General features: G+C 38.4%; 1 protein-coding gene across 1 annotated transcript; it reads right to left on the minus strand.

Annotated features, from left to right (window-relative positions):
* Positions 1-111: 111 nt before the first annotated feature.
* Positions 112-17,775, minus strand: DDX46 (DEAD-box helicase 46). Its single transcript, XM_035338757.1, has 19 exons — positions 17,621-17,775; positions 15,262-15,450; positions 14,848-14,988; positions 12,779-12,896; positions 11,865-12,030; positions 11,417-11,568; positions 10,995-11,108; positions 9,801-9,966; positions 9,131-9,251; positions 8,615-8,790; positions 8,044-8,165; positions 7,359-7,437; positions 5,457-5,539; positions 4,530-4,694; positions 4,065-4,227; positions 2,922-3,115; positions 2,216-2,353; positions 1,387-1,536; positions 112-733 (listed from the first exon to the last, which is right to left on the minus strand). Exons 1-19 carry the CDS (start codon positions 17,635-17,637, stop codon positions 497-499), a joined length of 2,691 nt encoding a protein of 896 aa, XP_035194648.1. The 5' UTR covers positions 17,638-17,775; the 3' UTR covers positions 112-496.
* Positions 17,776-17,914: the final 139 nt, after the last annotated feature.

Consider the following 17,914-nt stretch of genomic DNA (forward strand, 5'->3'; position numbering starts at 1 on the left):
ATATATATTTTATATATTATATATATATTTATTTATAATATATATTATAATATATTTATTTATAATATATATTATAAATGGCCACATAACAAACACATATTCAAAATTTCCTTCTTTTTCTTTTCTTCTCAATAACTAACCCTCACACCTGCACAGGTAAGATCTGACTGGTCTTCTGCACCTTCAGCTCAAAATACCTTTGGACATCCACACCACACTAACCTAAGTCCAGACCATATATTACACGGTTCAGCAGAGAAAGATATTCTGCAACCTTGCTAAAGCTGACAGAACCTAATTAATTACTTATAAAATGACACAATTAACTTTTTGCCAGGGCAGACAAAGCCTGAGTTCTATTACAAATCCTACAACTTGTTACTGAGTTAGCCCAGAACAAAAGTGCTAATTAATGCAGTATTACATTAGAAGTGAAGAAACACTACATAAAACTACATCCACAAAACAAACAAACTGAACACAATCTACACAACATTTAAATAAATAAATAAAATTTGCTCTGTAAAGATGTTACCTTGAAGTGGAAGGGGACAAATACTTGTGCCTCTGCTCCAAGGTTCTTCTGGGCATTGATTCTCAAAGCCAATCTTTTAGCAATCTCCAATTTTTCTGCATTGCCAGCTGATGGTGTAGGAGCATTCGATGATCCTGGTGTACCCATGTCTTTTACTCTTTTCTTTGAATTGAACATGCTTTCGATTTGTTCATCAATCTAAAGAAAATAACAACTATTAGATCTCTACGTTTGCCATTAAACAATCTTACCATATTAAAGATGGTAAGCACTACGGTGCATTTAGTTTACATCCTTTGGAAGAAATAAATCTTGTATAAACGACAGAAGCATGCCCAGAACTACAAATCGACAAACAGAACACAGGATCTAATAATCAGGAAAAGGTTTGAACACAGTATTTACTTTCAAGTTCATGAAAAGAAGTCTAACAAATATTAAGGCAGAGAGCTTGAATAGATTTAGAAATAGTAAAAGGCTACTAGGAATTTCTTTAAAATGCTACAAGTGAAAAATGTTTATAATTGAGGGAAGTTATCCATTTAATCCACCAAGATTAGTATTCCAAGGAAAAGAACTTTCTGTAACATTTATACAACTATAACTATATGTATATACTATTTTAAGTATAAAATACCAGTCAGAAACAAACTTTCAAGAACTTGCAATGAATCTTTTCTATCAAAGAATATATATGGATCTACTCATGGAATTTAACTTGTTAAATCAGTAGAGCAGGACATGGAGGAACAAAAATCCATGCATTCTGCAACATGTTACATAACCTACCAGAAAATAAAAACAACACATGAATACATTGGAAATCCTTAATAAAAACTTCAGGTACTTACATCAACAGCTGTATCTTCATCATCTGAATCCTGCAAGCCAAGAGCTGCTTTCTGCAGCTTCTTTCTTTCATTAGCCAAAGCCTGTTCTGTTTCATCAAATTTAAAACCTTTGCCAGAGAATCCGCTGCTTTTTTTAATCAGCTTTCCCTCCTAAAAACAAAAACAGTGCATTTTTACGTATAAACAAGAGTTTTAAAATCCAATTCCAACAGTCATGAAATAACCATGGAAATATACAAATAATTTAAGTAATTTATTTAACAAAGCAAACCCTAGGGTGGCTAGAAAGCTCTTCCAATTTTAAGTGCTGTATTTTACAATGAAGTGCAGTAAGAAATGCTGTGTTGACTCATCAGATAGAAACAGTACACTACTGGGATTTTGTATAAGCATACATTTGAAATGTTTTTCAAATGCAGTAAAAAAAATAAAAATAAAAAAAACAACTGTTCTTATATTGGAAAAACTCTGAAGATACACTCTTCAACATAAACAACCATGTCCAGTTGCAAGGGCTCTAGAAATAGCAATACACATTCTGTGAGAGGGCTTCAGTATTTGGTATGTGAGTTGTGATAAAAGCCAAAGCACCCCTTGAACAGTAGGCGTTTCCATACCAGCTGACAATATTTAAATTCTCAAGAACAGTCTTGTAAATGACATCCAAGATCCTAATCTTGAAAATACTTCTATGCTCACCAAAGCACACATATCTGTTCCCAATGAACTCCAGGAGATGACTCATGGACGTATGCAGTGTACGACTGGACCCACGTGCGTACGCATTAAATCCAGAGCAAAGCCCACTACAGAAGAAAGGATTACTTACAGCCTTCTGCTGGTCTTTGAAGTCAGCCCAGAGCTTCTCCAAATCAGTGGGAATCGGATTCCCGGACAATTCCAAAGCCTTAATGATATCACCAGCATATCGTGCCTGATCCTCAGTAATGAACGTATATGCAAATCCCTAGTCAAAATTAATTTAAAAGATGGTAAAGACAAATCTCAAAAGAAACTTTAAGTTTACTGTAACACCTCTGCACAGATGCATTTCTTCAGGTCAATAAATATCTGTGACATTCATGTATTTTTTATTTTTATTTATTTATTTTAATGGAAATGTAGAATGAATAATGTGATTTCCCAGGAAGCTGATACAGAGGTAATGAGCCACAGATGGCAGAAACTGAAGTCTTTCCTTTCAATCTTGTCATGGTTGTAAGTTTGGAAAGTAGAATTTTATAAACTTAGCAGGGCTTATTTCCAACAGTGAAAAATACCAAATTTTTAGCCACAAATGGAATTTAAAAGAACATCCATTTATCAGACAAAAATGCAAGTTCCAACTTCCACAGTGCCAAAATTCAGAACACATTTTACACGTCATCTCTCAAAAGTCTTAGAGAAGAAAATCCTTTTCCCTCCAATAACATAAAATACTCCCTCTGTAGCTACCCCTTGGGAACCCTTTTATCAAGCAATAACTAAGGCAAAGTTTTCAGTAATAACCCAAACAGGCAACTGATTATACTTACTTTATTGCCAGCTCGTCCAGTTCGGCCTGCTCGGTGCACATAATCTTCATAATGGTTGGGACAACTGTAATTGACCACCAGCATCAATTGTTTTACATCCAAGCCCCTTGCTGCTACAGATGTGGCCACCAGAAGTTTGCAAGTTCCATTCTTGAAATCATTAATTATGCTGTCCCTGTCGTACTGATCAATACCTGCAAGAAACCAGACAAAACAGTTGATTATAAAGCTCTGCTCTTTATTAATTTTTATTAATTACCTTCTGACTTTGAGTCAGAAGAATTTGTACACAGGTCAAAACACCCTCCAACGTCAAACAAGCCAGAGCCCATGCCAAGAACATTTCAATACACTTGCACTCCCAGGTACCATAAATTATCCAGAATAATAAACCCCTGAGTCTGCTATGCACAGCAATGAAACCTTTAGCTTTTCCACTACAAAAAGATGTTTTACCATATGAAGATTTTCAAGTTTCTTTAATAAGATTTTCTATTTGACTTATGTTCAATTCAGACCTCATTTAGAGGCTTTGTCTGTTCTCTAAAGACAATGGAAATCTCAGAAGAATGAGGATATTTTTCCCTCTTCCACCATTGCACTACACGAACAGCAGTTTTGTACTTATTGGTGACTATTTTCAAGAGCTCTCTATTCCTTAAAATCTTAAAATACGCTGTGATGGACAATATTCTAAAGAGATTTCCTCTTCTTAGTATGAAACTACTTCCATTATATTATTTCTTCATGTCAGAAACGTGAAACAACAGCTGCTATTATTGCGGAACATCAAAAAAAAAAGCTAACATAACACTCCCCCAAAGTGGTATTTACTACTCTCCAGTATTCTGTAGCTAGGAATATTCCCTAAGAGCTGTTAACATTCAGTTCACAACCCCATTGCACAAGATTTGGCATCTGATTACTCTTCACATGGAGCAGTAATTACAGAAAACTATGATGTCTATTTCAAATTAAGAAGCAAATATCTTTCCCAGTTACAAAGCAAAAGCTGCTTATGAATAAATATTCTGATTTAGTACTAGACAGGAACCAAGCAAAACATTCCTCTATATCCCATATACAGAATACCAATTTTCAAGTTTGGAGTTCTTCATTTAAGGCCTTAGGATTGCAGATTACCTCCATGAAGAGACAAGCAGGGATAAGAAGCTCTCATTAAATCTTTTAACAACCCATCAGCATGTTCTTGTTTGTCTACAAATATGATAACAGATCCTTTCTCCTGATAGTGCCCCAGTAACTCTAGTAACTTTAAAAACTTGTTCTCCTCTTCTATGACAATCTGAAAAAACAAACAAACAAAAAAACATTAAACACACTCAGGGTACGTAGAATAAAAAAAAAATGGGAACAGGAGATGGCTTTTTCATGTTGCTTCTGTAGCTAGTGGTAAAATGCTCAGCTGCTAAAGAAAAAAAAAGTGATCACACTGCATTTTCACATTAAGTTGTTATGTTTTCTTTCTGAGTTAATGTTTAATAAACTCACTGGAGATCTAACAATAAAATCTCCTTTTACATTCAGTACTGCTGGAAATGTTTTGTAAGCAAAGGAAGATAAGCAAGGCATGTGTGCGATACTTACAACATGTTGCTCCACATCAGAGCAGACAACACTTCTGCCTCCAACCTGCACTTCTATAGGTTTACTTAGGATTCTCCGAGCTAATGCCTCCATGGCTCTGGGAAAAGTAGCAGAGAACATGACAGTCTGACGGTCAGGCCTGACGTTGTCTACAATGCGCATAACCTGGTTTAAAAGAACATTTCCTGTTAATACCCAAGTGCTGTAACTGAACTTCATACACATACCGAGCTGTCTTCTTTAAAGTTAGGTGGTATCTGTACCATAGAGAATACAAAACATTTCTTTACAGATTTCCTCTTGGGACTTCGGTGACAGCATTGCAACGCAGGGAAAACTTGAAGTCAACAGGAAATTGAGTGGTAATATACAACCCCACAGCAGCCCAACAGAAATCCAAAGATTTGCAGCAGAAATCCTACAGCTCAGAAGACAAAATAAAGGATTTTTCCTAGTTTTGGAGGGCGATATAGCCTGAAGATAATTGAAAGAACCCTGGGTGTCCAAAGCTTCAAGAAAGTATTGTTTCCGTTACTGAAATTTTAAACATTTCATTCCTGTCTCCTGCAGGATGTTGCCAGGAGGCACGAAAAAGCTTATTAGCAGGCTACAACTACTAATATGACACATACATCATGGAATTACATAGGGCTACAACATAGCCACAGATAGCCCAAACAAGCATGTAAAAAAAAAAAAAAAAAAGGTTTATTAGAACATAATTTTTCTCTAATAAAGAATTTATCAAAACCAAAACATGTGAGGATAACACAACATTTAAAGAGTCGGTTTAAACTGTCATCCACATATAGCAACATCTCGTTGAATGATTACTGGCAGTCTAGTAACAACATAGCACAGATTCTTGCAAAATCCTTTAAGTGAAAAATAACACACTGTGGTAGTATCAGGCATGTCGTTAGTTACCTGAGGCTCAAAACCCATGTCAAACATTCTGTCTGCTTCATCAAGGACAACATACGTGACTCTGCGGAGATTTGTCACCCGACCTGTGAAAGGAGAGGAAAAAACACATGGGAAACAAAATCAAAAGGAAATCTAGTTTCCCTCAGGAATATATATATTTTAAAAGTTATATATTCTCACTTTCTTCTATCAAACACATTAATTACTTTAAAAAAATTCACTAAAAGTGAATTTTAATGTTCTCATTTTAATCTCAATAAACATTCTGGGAAAAGTATGCACTAGGCCCTTTATTTTGTCAAACTCTTCTCTTGCATACCATCATAGGGCCAGAAGAACCTGTAAAATTCAGAAAACAGCCCTCGCCAAAACACATCATAAAACTAAGACTGAGATGAAGCAAGGAGCCACATCAGCCATTATCTGACAGCGCCACCTAGAAAAAAACATATTAGAGATTACAGCGCATGTGTGGAAGGCAAAGTCCAGTGCTAACTGTTGCAGCCTCAGAAAAATTCCTTTTACACATATAATCTGTAATGCTTCCTTGGAGCTAGAAATATCTATTTGAGGGTAATCACACTACTTCTAGTTAACTGCTAATAATATGCATAAAACAGAGTAAGCAGTCTTTCCAAAATGAACACAGAACGATTAAAACCTACCCAGTATCACTATTAAATTGAAAAACAAGAACCACCCCAAACTCTGGGACAGCTGGAAACAAAATTGTTGTATATCTGTGAATACTTCGAAAGGATGACGGACAGGATAATTAACACCCTTCCCAAACAAAACAGCTAAGAAGTTCCCTTTCATCAGAAGGATTTAACTCAAGGATTTAAGAATGATATTCTCAAAAGATACAAATACGTGAACGTACTCAGTTCCAAGCAGCTGTATAGTGACACTGTCAAGTGCTCTCAAAACGGAGCATAATTTTCACATTTCCGACAACCAAGACTCAGAATTGTGCCTCGCAAACTACAGCAGAATTTGGTCCTTTCAGCTCCAGCAAACTGTAGCTGAATCTTCAAATTATTCTGGGGGGTGATTTAGTGCTGCCTTTTTTTAATAAAAGGTATGGAATTCACACTTAAGTAACAAAATAAATATTCCTTAAAACCTACATATCCATTTAACACCTTAACACTTCCATCCCCAAATAATAACTTGGTAAATTTACTTGGGAACAGCATTAATGTACCTACCTTTGACGATTTAAGTCTTGGAAGCCCAGTTCTATATCTCTTGAAGGTACTTTTTCCACAGAAGTTAAATAATGTCAACAGTTTAGTAGAGGTTTTGATGTGGAATAATTTAATAATAAAACTTTATCTAGCAAGCATGCAATGGTTACACTAGGACAAAACCTCTTAAAGCTGCAGTGTCTCAGTTTAAAATCAGCCTGAGTATTCGATGTAAGGTCAGTTCTTTTACAGTTATTTAGGGAGGGCTTTTTTGTCAGGTGCTTTTCTTTTTTTTTCCATTTTAAATCAACAGGTAAAGGCAGTCACTCTTCACGTAAAAGCGAGTAACTGCTGAGCTACGCTAACAATCGTGATGGATCAACAGGCAGACACAGTAAGCAACTGTTACACAACCTTTATCTAAACGACTTGCAAGTTAGAAAATTTGAAACTACATTTTATGTTTAACTATCATAAACATCCTCAGAAACTCTTCAAGAATGCAATATTTCCTGTCCTCCCCCAAAAAGTCAAACCAATATATGATTAAACCTGTTACTAGTGTCATAAATTCTCAGAAGCTAGGTAGTGCAGCCTGAAGAGATATAAGAAAATTCCATAAGACCATTTATCAAAATACATGATCTTCTGAATTTGTTAGAATTACACAACAAATAAAAAAAATCTCCATAGTTAAAGGTTTTCTACTCACCATTGTTAGCTGCTAACATGTCAATCATACGTCCAGGTGTGCAAACAATAATTTCAGCACCTCTTTTGAGTTCAGCTATCTGGTTTTAAAACATAGTAAAATTAATTTACCAAACTATTAGTAAAAAAAAAAAAGCATGACTTTACAAAAAAGAAAGTCACACACATTTGCAGTTACTGTCATAAGCAATCACATTAGTAAAACAGCCATATTTAAAAGATTTTACTCAGCAATTTCTTTAACTCTTTGGAAAATTATGCTTTCTAAAAGAGTGACCTCTGACAAAACTACGTTAGTACCACTTGAAATAGTTACAGCGAAGACACGGCTTCTGTACAGTTAAGGGCCTGTACGGAACATCACGTTACATCGGGGACAAATGACGTATTCACAAGTGTAAATGCACCATGTTCCAATACATGTAGGCAGATAAGTACAAATCCTGTAGTTTCCATAAACGTGGGGTAGAAAAATACCCTGGAAATTAATCTCCAAATGGCTCTAACATGTAATATTTGATAATGCAACAAAACAAAGTTAACAGTTTCTGGTTCTTGTTTGAGGTAACTCTTTAGAACCATAGTAAAAATACAGCTTCTCAATCAATTTTGAAGTACGTATCACAAACAGTTTAACTGTTTAATAAAATCCAAGAATTATTTGACAAGCTGTGTCATTTGCATACCTGTTCACTGATTCCTGTTCCTCCATAAACACAGACAACTCGAAGTCCAAGGGTCTTTGAGAACTTCTTACACTCCTTGGTAATCTGCAAAGCCAACTCGCGAGTAGGTGTCATAATGACAGCTGAAATGCAAAGCATGTTCATCATACATCGTAATATAAGAGATGATGTTATTTACACAGTAAAAATTAACCTTTAGTAATGAAGTTTAAGCACCTTTGAGAAGCATATGCAACTTACTACACAATTTACTAACACTTTTTTTTTTTTTTTATAAAGTTAATTTCAAGAAAGAGAGTATGAGGATGGGGCAGAAAATGTATCAAAGTTTCAAAATCAAAGGAATAAAGGTCTACCTCCCAGATATATGGATACGCAAGTACTCTTGAAACAACATTAAATAGCATGGTGACCACAAACAACATTAAATAGCAGCGTTCACTAACTAATGCTGCTCACTAATGGATGACAGTAAGTTTGTGTTCCTCCCAATAACGAGGAGAACAGAAGACCCCTCTCAAGTGTATGCATATTTATTTAAATACCCATTTTGAAAATAAAAGCTCTGTACCTATGGGACCTTCTCCTTCTTCTAAAGCTCTCTGATCCATAATATGCCTGAACATGGGCAACAGAAATGCAATTGTTTTTCCACTTCCTGTTTTAGCAATGCCAATCAAGTCGCGACCGTTCATAATTGCTGGGATAGCCTGGCTCTGAATGGGCGTGGGCTTTTCATAGCCATGCCTTAAAGAAAGGAGAGAAAAAAAAGGATTATAAGGACAAAATAGGATTTGAGAGACATGAATCACAGTCATCCTAGAATAAATTTGCATATTCTTATTTACATATGTGTATCAGTGTCATTCAAAGACCAGCTTAAAGCTGAGGAGCAATAACATGATATAAATGGCAAAAGGAATCACTTATAATGGGTTAATATTGAGAAACATTCTAACGACTATATACGTAGCATCTACAAACATGAACATGCTGCTTTCGGCAATGAAAAAGGGTTTTCTCACAAACACATGACAGAACACTGAACAAAACCAAGTATGACATGATTTGCAAATTTCTTGCTTACTTTTTGAGAGCAGTGAGAATTTTCATGGAAATACCACACTGTACCCAGGTTTTTATTGGTTTGGGGCAGCCTTTTCCCTTGACTGTTATTCCCTCCATCTCCAGTCGGTACACATTCACCTCTGAAACAGAGTTTGCACTACAATGAAATTTCATTTCTTGACATTTCTCTACTATCTTGATCATAATACTCTTGACCTCTTCCTGAACATGAGCTACTGCTTTTATCAGCACCAGAAAAATAACTTTTAGCTTGCTACACATAAATCTATGTATGGTGTAGGAACTATAAATTTATGTATGGTGGAGAGAACTCAGGTACATTTTTTGAAGTCTCATATATGATTATATGAGGTTGTCAATAATGGTGATCTGATTCTTTTTTTTTTCATACCAAGTTGCTCAAAAGTACTTCCCCCTCACCTCCAAATTCTCTTCCAATTTATTCCAAAGTCATAGAATTATTAGAATCATAGCATCATTTAGATTGAAAAAGACCTCTAAGATCATCTGGTTCAAAAGTCTTGAAGCAAAAAAAAAAAAAAAGTACATTATTTCTTCAAAACCACTCCATGCTCAATCAGAATTTGCTTTTTTCTTGCAAATTAAGATCTGTTAATCATTCTTTTCTTTAACAGTACCTAAGGCGTTCTGGTTCTACTTCCCCTTACCTTCTTGAGTCATTTTAGCAAGTTCTGGTACTTCAACGTAGAAGTTTTTCCTGAAGGGCTCATATTCTATCTTTCCGTGATCCACTGGTTCTAGAAGCTTTCTCTGCTTGGTCTGATAGCCAGTTAGGGCAGTCTGAAGATCAACTTCCTCCTCTTCTGAGGAATACTGTATAAATTATAATTAGCGTGTAAATTATTGTGTCTTATTTTTAATACATAACATATAAAATGGTATTATCAAGTATTCTGAGATGCTCTGGTTTTTCATTTATATAGAAACTTTACTCAGAAGCAACAATTATTCCTTATTCCATTAGACCAGACACTGAAAATCCACTCTCAGTATATCGAGAGTCCCAGTCAGTCTCTTATCCATTTATTTTATGTTTCTCACAAACCTCAACTTTAAGTGTTCCATATACATTTTATGACTTTATGAAGACTGACTGGACCAGCCTTCTCATTCAAAAATAATCACTGCTATACAATACAAATATTAAAGCAGGACAGAAAAAAAACAAACGTATTCAATAGCCAACATACCACTGATTTGTGCCCCGCTACAGTCATGGTTCTGACCAATGCACCCAACTCAGCTCTAAACTAGTCAGGTCCCACTAGCAATGTAACTGCAGCAACACAGAGCATGACCTCGCCAAGCCGCAGAGCTAGCAGAGTAACTGGTCTACAACTCAGGCAAGGATGTCTCTCTAAGCCCTTCAGGCCTCACCGTACACAACCCCATTAAGGACTCAACATTCCTGTTCTCCTGAAAGCATTTTATGAATGCAGTTTGGGTACGGAAGAGTAATTCTGGGTAAGTTCAGGTACAATCACTGAGCAAGATGGCTCTATGAAAATCCCAGAGCACTGTTCCATAATATTCAATACCCACGCTGATCTGCCACTGCAAAAAATGCAAATAATCGCACAGCGTATAGACTAGAGGGACAGCTACCAGTTCACTGAACCCACATCCAGAGAGGGCAGCTGACATTTATGCACTTGTAACAACTCTTCCTACTACAGGCACATTTGCTATTTACAGCCAGTGTGTAACCATGCTTCCACAAATTAAATAAGCAAATCCTAGCTTGTAGCAGATGGAAAAATCCCAGGATTACCCTCATTCTCACGCCTCCTGTAAGAGGCATGTTGCACTTTCACAGTAGAAATACAAGGCACTTCCATTACCTCCATTGCATCTTGGTCATTCTCCATGAGCTCCCCTTTTTTCTTTTCTGTCTCTACAGCTGCCTTTTTGGTTGTCACCACGGTTACTACTTTGGTAACTGTTGGTCCAGTTTTCTGCAAAAACAGGTGAGAGCAATTATTGCACTACCACACAAAAGATATACTGTATAAAATATATAAAGCATTTGTATTTCTGAATGCATTACGCTGTTTTTTTCTTTTACATCCTCCAGTGAAATTTTATCAGGATAATGCTAACTACTTATTAAGAATACCATGGAATTCACATGAAGGCAGTCACTAAATACATCTTATTTCTTGCTTTTTTGCATTCGCCTTTTTTTTTCCAAAACCATTTTCGTATTAAAACACAGAACTAATTTTAAAAGACAAAGTTAAAAAATCTTAATAAGTGATTTTACCTTCTCACTTCCACCTCCACCTTTCACACTCCTCATATTGAATTTCTTGACTTCTTCTTTTACTTCTTCCATATAAGCATCCAAAGGATCTAACTCTTCATCTTCAACCTCATTGCCTTCTTTTTCTCCTTCTGCGGTTTCCTCTTCGTCATCTAGTATCAAGAAAGATGGGAATAAGAGAGGAAAAGAGAGTTCACATTATGTTCAATTATTAGTCTGTCCAAGTAACTACAGTCCACTTTTATTACTGTATCATTTTTCCTCCTTACAATCTCTCCAGTTTGTTATTTCAATTGTATTTTAAACTATTTGAAGTCATGACAAGATTCAGGCTGTGCTATTCTGTATTTCACATTATGAAAAGGTCATTATATGCTTTAAAGATAACATAATAAAACTATTATTAGGAACAACAATGCTTTAAACGTTATATATAAAAATTAAATACCGTCATCATCTTCCAAACTCCACTTTTTTCCCTGTTTCATCTCTTCAATTTCTTTTTTCAGTTCTCCAATGTTTTCCATAGCCTTTTTGCGTTGTTCTTCCCTCCACTTCTCCACTCTTTCTTTTCGTTTTCTCATTTCTTCTTCTAGTTTGTTCTGATCAAAATTCTATGAAAAGAAAAAAAAAAAAAAAAAAACATACCAAATAGTGAAAATGAATGGCCACTGGCATTAGCCTATGCTTTTTTTTAGACAAAATCTCTCTTCAAACAAATTTAACTGAGCGTGCAGCGTATCGCTCATTTTAGCCATTTACCCATACAAGACTAAAGAATTATCGTGTTGCCCTCTACTTCCAAAAGTCCTTTTAGGACCAAAAAAAAATATTATTGATTTCTGCACGGGGAGCCCTTGCTGACAGTGCAGGGACTATTAACAAAGGAGGGATACTAACGACACGCTGTTTTGGAAGAGTTAGCAAGAACAGCTGTTTGGGGAATTCTTCATCTAGGCACATCTTTTCCCGATATGGAATAAGGCAAAGCATGCTTCCTTTCCCCTTTGTTCTGTGATTCCTGCCTGGTTCCAGATGCCAAAAGATTTTTCAGCTTCCCTACTGACATCTAATACATTAAAAAGGAAAGATCCTTCACACACAGCTGTGGCTTGTGGTCTGAGCAATGTGGAACTGAGAAGACTGTTCCTAATGGCAAGAACTAGGAGCATACCCTGTGAGTGAAGTCTGTGTTACTGAAGAGAGTACTCTTTCATTCAGCGTGAGTTGTGTCCAACTCTAGGAATAGTTTTTCTTTTGTTAATGCAGCAATTAACCTACGTTAATGCAGTAGTTAATCTATGGCTAGCTTAATTCTTGATTTATAAACTTAAAAGATAAAATTTGTAAAAAAGCTTCTACCTCAGTGGCCACGGTAGATGCAGTAGCATCTTTATCCTTCTCTTCTTCTTTGTCCTCTTTCTCTTTTTTCTTTTCTTTGGAAACTTCCACACCTTCCGTCTTTTCTTTAGATCTTGATCTGAAAGGTAAGAACAAAAATTTCTTAGAATATTCCAGCTTTTCTCAGGGGAGAATCGATGTGCTGGATAGAGACAGAACTATGAACGCAGTTACGTTTTCAAACATCTTACAAAGCACTCTTTGTTTCTCAGAGCCTTTCTGTTTCATGGAAGTAGGTTCTGTAACTGCCAGAAACACACAATGTATTGCAATCCACTGATTCACACGCTTTGGTTCTGTTCTTCTCATTTCTTTACAGGACAAACTTGCAGACTTCATTTCCAGAACACTTACTGCTGATACTCTGGAGGTTCTGCAGCATAAACACTCCTTGAAGACAGCAGGTCAAATGAGATGCTAAAAAATTCCCATTTGTTCTATTTCTAGAGGAAGGTAAAGCAATCCTGCTCCTTGCCATGGAAATTTGAACATTCCCCTGTGAATACAGGACTGGCTGAAAGTCAGAAGAACACCTCTCCCTGGGAAAAGGTACCTACAGAGCTCAAACTCATGTGCAGATTTGCATTTCATACAAAACCCATTTATCGCAGACTTCACTCTCCTAATGTACTTCCTATTAAAAAGGAAATAGTTGTATCTGAACCAAACTTCTGCTAACTCATAAAAATAAATGTAAAAATCACTTTAGCCTATTAAATCTCATTAAGCTTTCTTCACAGTCCACTGGACAATTCTAATGCAAACCATATGCTCATTCCAAGAGACGGTCATTCTAGCTTCTCACAATTTCTGGACCGTTGTCAACTTACTTATTCTTTATATGGACTGCTGTTACAACGTCTGGACCTTCCACTCATTTTACAGTATGCCTGTTGTAATTATGTCTGAAAATCCACTGAAGCACATTTGGAAGAACATGACCTGTAGTTAAATTTTTACACATTTCTCAAGTCAATATCTGGAAGAGAAGCAGTTTCAATTCTTGACTAAGTCTATTTACGAGACAGTTTATCTGATTGTAAACCCCTAAGACTAGTACCTGCCCAGTCCTTACTCACTAAGCACACCCATACAATTCAACAAACAGCAGGTAAGAAGCAGGCGGTGGCTTTACCAAAGCAGACCTCCTGACCTTCTCTGAAGTGTAACTCTATATGCTTTACTTTTCCACACAAATATCATGTAAAAAGGCAGATTCCACACTTCATTGGCTTATATTCTTAAAAACACCTTTTATGTAAAGATTGGGTGAAGCGCTGAGCTCAGATACCATCAGTAGCACTGAAAAGAGTTTAGAAATTCCTGCTACAAATGTCACCACAACATTGTTCATAGATCCCCTGCTGCTACCCTACCCAGTATTTTGAAAATCCCTGCATGTTTCTAAAGACATGAAGTGCTTTACCTGAGAGGAAATGATAGAGCTTATCTCTGAGAACACTGCACTCAAGCAAATCTGGTAACTAAAACTTACTGTTCTCCAACAACTTACAAGTCTGAAGACAGGCTTCAATTTAATGTCTGTGGTAGCCAGCACCTGTATTTTACTAATTTGCACATACATGCTGAGACACAAACCGCTCCTTATTGATACTGGAACCTGAGAAGACAATGGAGCACTACAAAACTTTCAGGATGAGGTTCAGTTTTAACTTTGAAGTTAGGAACTGCCTTCCACTCCCCGCCCAGGTGCCACAACTTCAGTCTTAAATTAACTCTTAGATCTTTTTCTTTTATAGAACCGTTCTCACAACAAAGTGCATTAGAAATAATTAATACATATGCACATTAATATTTACGCATCTTGAAGTAAGAAATACAAAAATATTTGATCCATCAAAGCACATTAAATGATGGGAAAAGATCGTAACAGTATACTCATCAAATATTCTCCTTGTTCTACAAACCAAAGCTTTTGGTAGCTTTGCCCGAGGATTCCCTCCATTGTACCGATAGTTTTGCAGTATTTTGTCACTATGATATGGACTCTAATTCAAGAACACAAATACCTGTTTTCTGTCTTCCTGTTCTTGCTTGGGCTGGGAGATCGAGACCGTCTACCTCTACTTCTGCTTCTAGAGCGCCTTCTCTCTCGGCTCCGGGATCTTCTTCTCTCCCGACTTCGTTCCCTCTCTCTGCTTCTTGAACGTCTGTCCCAGAACAAAATTGTATTTATTTATTATCATAATACAATTTTAGCCTGCTACTGATGCACAAGTTATAACAGGAATCCAACAGTCATCAAGACCACAAAGGGCTAACAAAGCCCAGCACCAGCAGCAAGACATCATCTAATAAGCAAAAACATTAAGCACAGTAAAATCTATCATGGACAACGGCAAAGTAAGTAACTGTAGAGGAAGAACATCAATGCTCAGATGACAGCACTTTTATGTACTTTGACTGGAATTCGTAACCCGTACCTTTGACGCTTCCTGTCACGCGATCGAGACCTTCTCTTGTCCCTGCTGCGTGACCTCTCACGTCTGCGTTCTCGATCTCTGCTCCGAGAGCGTCTGTCTTCGCCACGTTTTCCTCTTTTGTCAGACGGAGAACGACTTCTAGACCGGCTGCCGGAGCGTCCACGTGACGCGGAGCGCTTCCGATAATGCCTGCATTGTAAATTTATAAAAAACAAACAAATAAACAAACAAAAAAAAAAAAAAAAAAAAAAAAAAGGAAAAAAGATGAACATGAGCTCAAGAATAACTTGCGGTGAAAGGATGCATTTGTTGTATTTGGGTGGACAGGACAGAAAGAATTATTTACTGTAATTTGTTGGACTTACTAAACTCTTAAATATTTGCAATAACCTTGCAAAACTGATTAATATACATATACTACTTATAAAGCTGAAACTAGAAGAATTACTTGGTCATATTTTTGTTTTATTGTTGGTGTGCAAATATAAGTACCTCAAGAGAACACTAGAATGTCAAGAACAATTCCCGTTTTAGGAAATCCAAAGATTTCTATTATGTTTAGGGAAAGACTAAGTCTTTCTGAAACTATCTCTTAAAATCTGCCAAACACTTAACAACTTTTGTTGCTTTTTCTATAATTTTCACTCAGGTATGCTATGTAAGTTGCACCTCTGTTCAGTGGAAAATCTGTCAAACAGCAACTAAAGAAACACAAAACCATGAGCATATATGATATGGCAGTGGTCAATGAGAACATCAGAAGAAATTCCCTACTGCCATCAAACACCACAAAAGATTTAGGAGGCTAGCAAGGCTTCAGAGGTGTGTGATGAAGATGGGAGAATTTTTCTCCCCTGACTAATGCTCCCTTATCCCATCCAAACTGTGGGAGAGGGAGGGCAGGGGTAGGAATTTTCCCAGAAGCTCTTCACCTGATTGTACAAGTTGCAGAGGGACCATCTGTTGACTGTGACCATCTCATCATTTTCCAATTCCCGTCAGTCACAATGCCAGAATAATTCCTTTGTTCATCCTCCTGCAGCCCAGGGACCACAGACCCTACAAGCTCCCTACAAACCTAGTAGCTGGGCTTGGGAAGCAGGAACAAGCAGAGAAAGCAAGACCTCAAGCCCCCCCTACTCTTTGTTCTTTTCTGTCACTGCCACACAGGGTTGTATTACAACAGCATTGGTACTAAAAATAACAGAGTTTATTTCAGCATATTCCTATACTTAGGTATTCTGTACATTTGGAACCTGTACAGAAGCAGTGCGATATCCATATACTGCCTACCAGCAGCGTAAGTGACTGTGGAGAACATCTGACAGCACAAATCCAACACGTGCAGCCCACCCCAGCCTTCTCCACCCACCCCTCACTCTCATCATTTCTCCACTTCTCTAACTTTTGGAAAGCATAAACTAGATTAGAACATTAATATAAGCTTAAGACCACGTTTTACGTGATCTGTTGGTTCCGTGATCCAGGTCACCCTACATGTCACCCCGACAAAGAGAAAACCTTGCATACAGGGACGGGGCTCCTGAGGGTGAGACACGAGAGCGGGGCCAGCAGGAGCCACGTGTACAAGGCTCATTCCTCAGAGACTTGTGGCCTGCTTTGACAAACGTGTTTGCGTGCTTTCTGTAAACAGTTCCGTTCATTATGACCACGGAGCCCAATTAAAGCCGGACACGTTATCCGGAGGGAAGCTGTGCTGCGATGGGCAGCGGGCTCCTGCTAGCTCAGGCGCCAGCAGCTGGAGCTCAGCTCCCAGGGGATTTTGCAGCCCTTGAAACTAATTTAGAGGTATCAGTGAGGGTTCCCAGCTCTTCACTGAATCACCAATTTGAATCCAAGACGCTTCTTGGAATTTCAACTCCCGTGCCCCTCTCGGGGCATGAATCTGGGAAGCTGTTGCGGCGCAGGGACGGCTGCACGTAGGAACACAAGACATGCACTGTTATGGCTCTTAATACCGTTTGAGTATTAAAATCCGGTGGTTCGGTTAAACCAGCTGGCACTAACACATGCCACGCCAGCAGTGGCGAATTCCGGGGCTGGTTTAAAGCCGGAGAGGTGCGAATTGCCCCGGCCCCCGGCAGCAGAGGCCTGACCCCGCGGTGCACGGACACCCACTGCGGGGGAACAAAAGGCACACGGTTCTACATAAACTCAGCAAAAATAAAACATACGATGCTACCCACACCACCGTTAGTTTGCATTAGAGCTAATGGGGGCCCGGAGGGGCTCGGGGATTTTCCCCCGTAACCCCAGCACCGGGCCCCTGCCCTCAGGGGGCCCCGCGCCCTGCTCAGCCCGGCCCGGCCCCGGCCCTTTGTTCCCCCGCTGCCCTCACCTGGACTCGCGGCCCATGGCGGCGGCTGACGAGGAGGAGGAGGAGGAGGAGGAGGAGGAGGAGGAGGAGGAGGAGGAGGCGGCGGCGCAGGCCCAGCGCTAGGCGGTGGCGGCCATTCGGCGCCCCGGGCCGAGGCGGGGGGAAGCGGCCCCTGCCCCTTCCTGCCCGCTGCCGCTCTCTGGCGGCCGGAGGGCGCAGCGCCGGGCACCGCGGGGGGACGAAAAATAACAAAACGTAAGGAAACGGCAGAAAAAAAAAAAAAAGCTGCGTGCTGCTGCCGCCCTGGCGGCGCTG

Source organism: Oxyura jamaicensis, chromosome 13 (assembly GCF_011077185.1).
Source record: "Oxyura jamaicensis isolate SHBP4307 breed ruddy duck chromosome 13, BPBGC_Ojam_1.0, whole genome shotgun sequence".
NCBI classification, from domain to species: Eukaryota; Metazoa; Chordata; class Aves; order Anseriformes; family Anatidae; genus Oxyura; species Oxyura jamaicensis.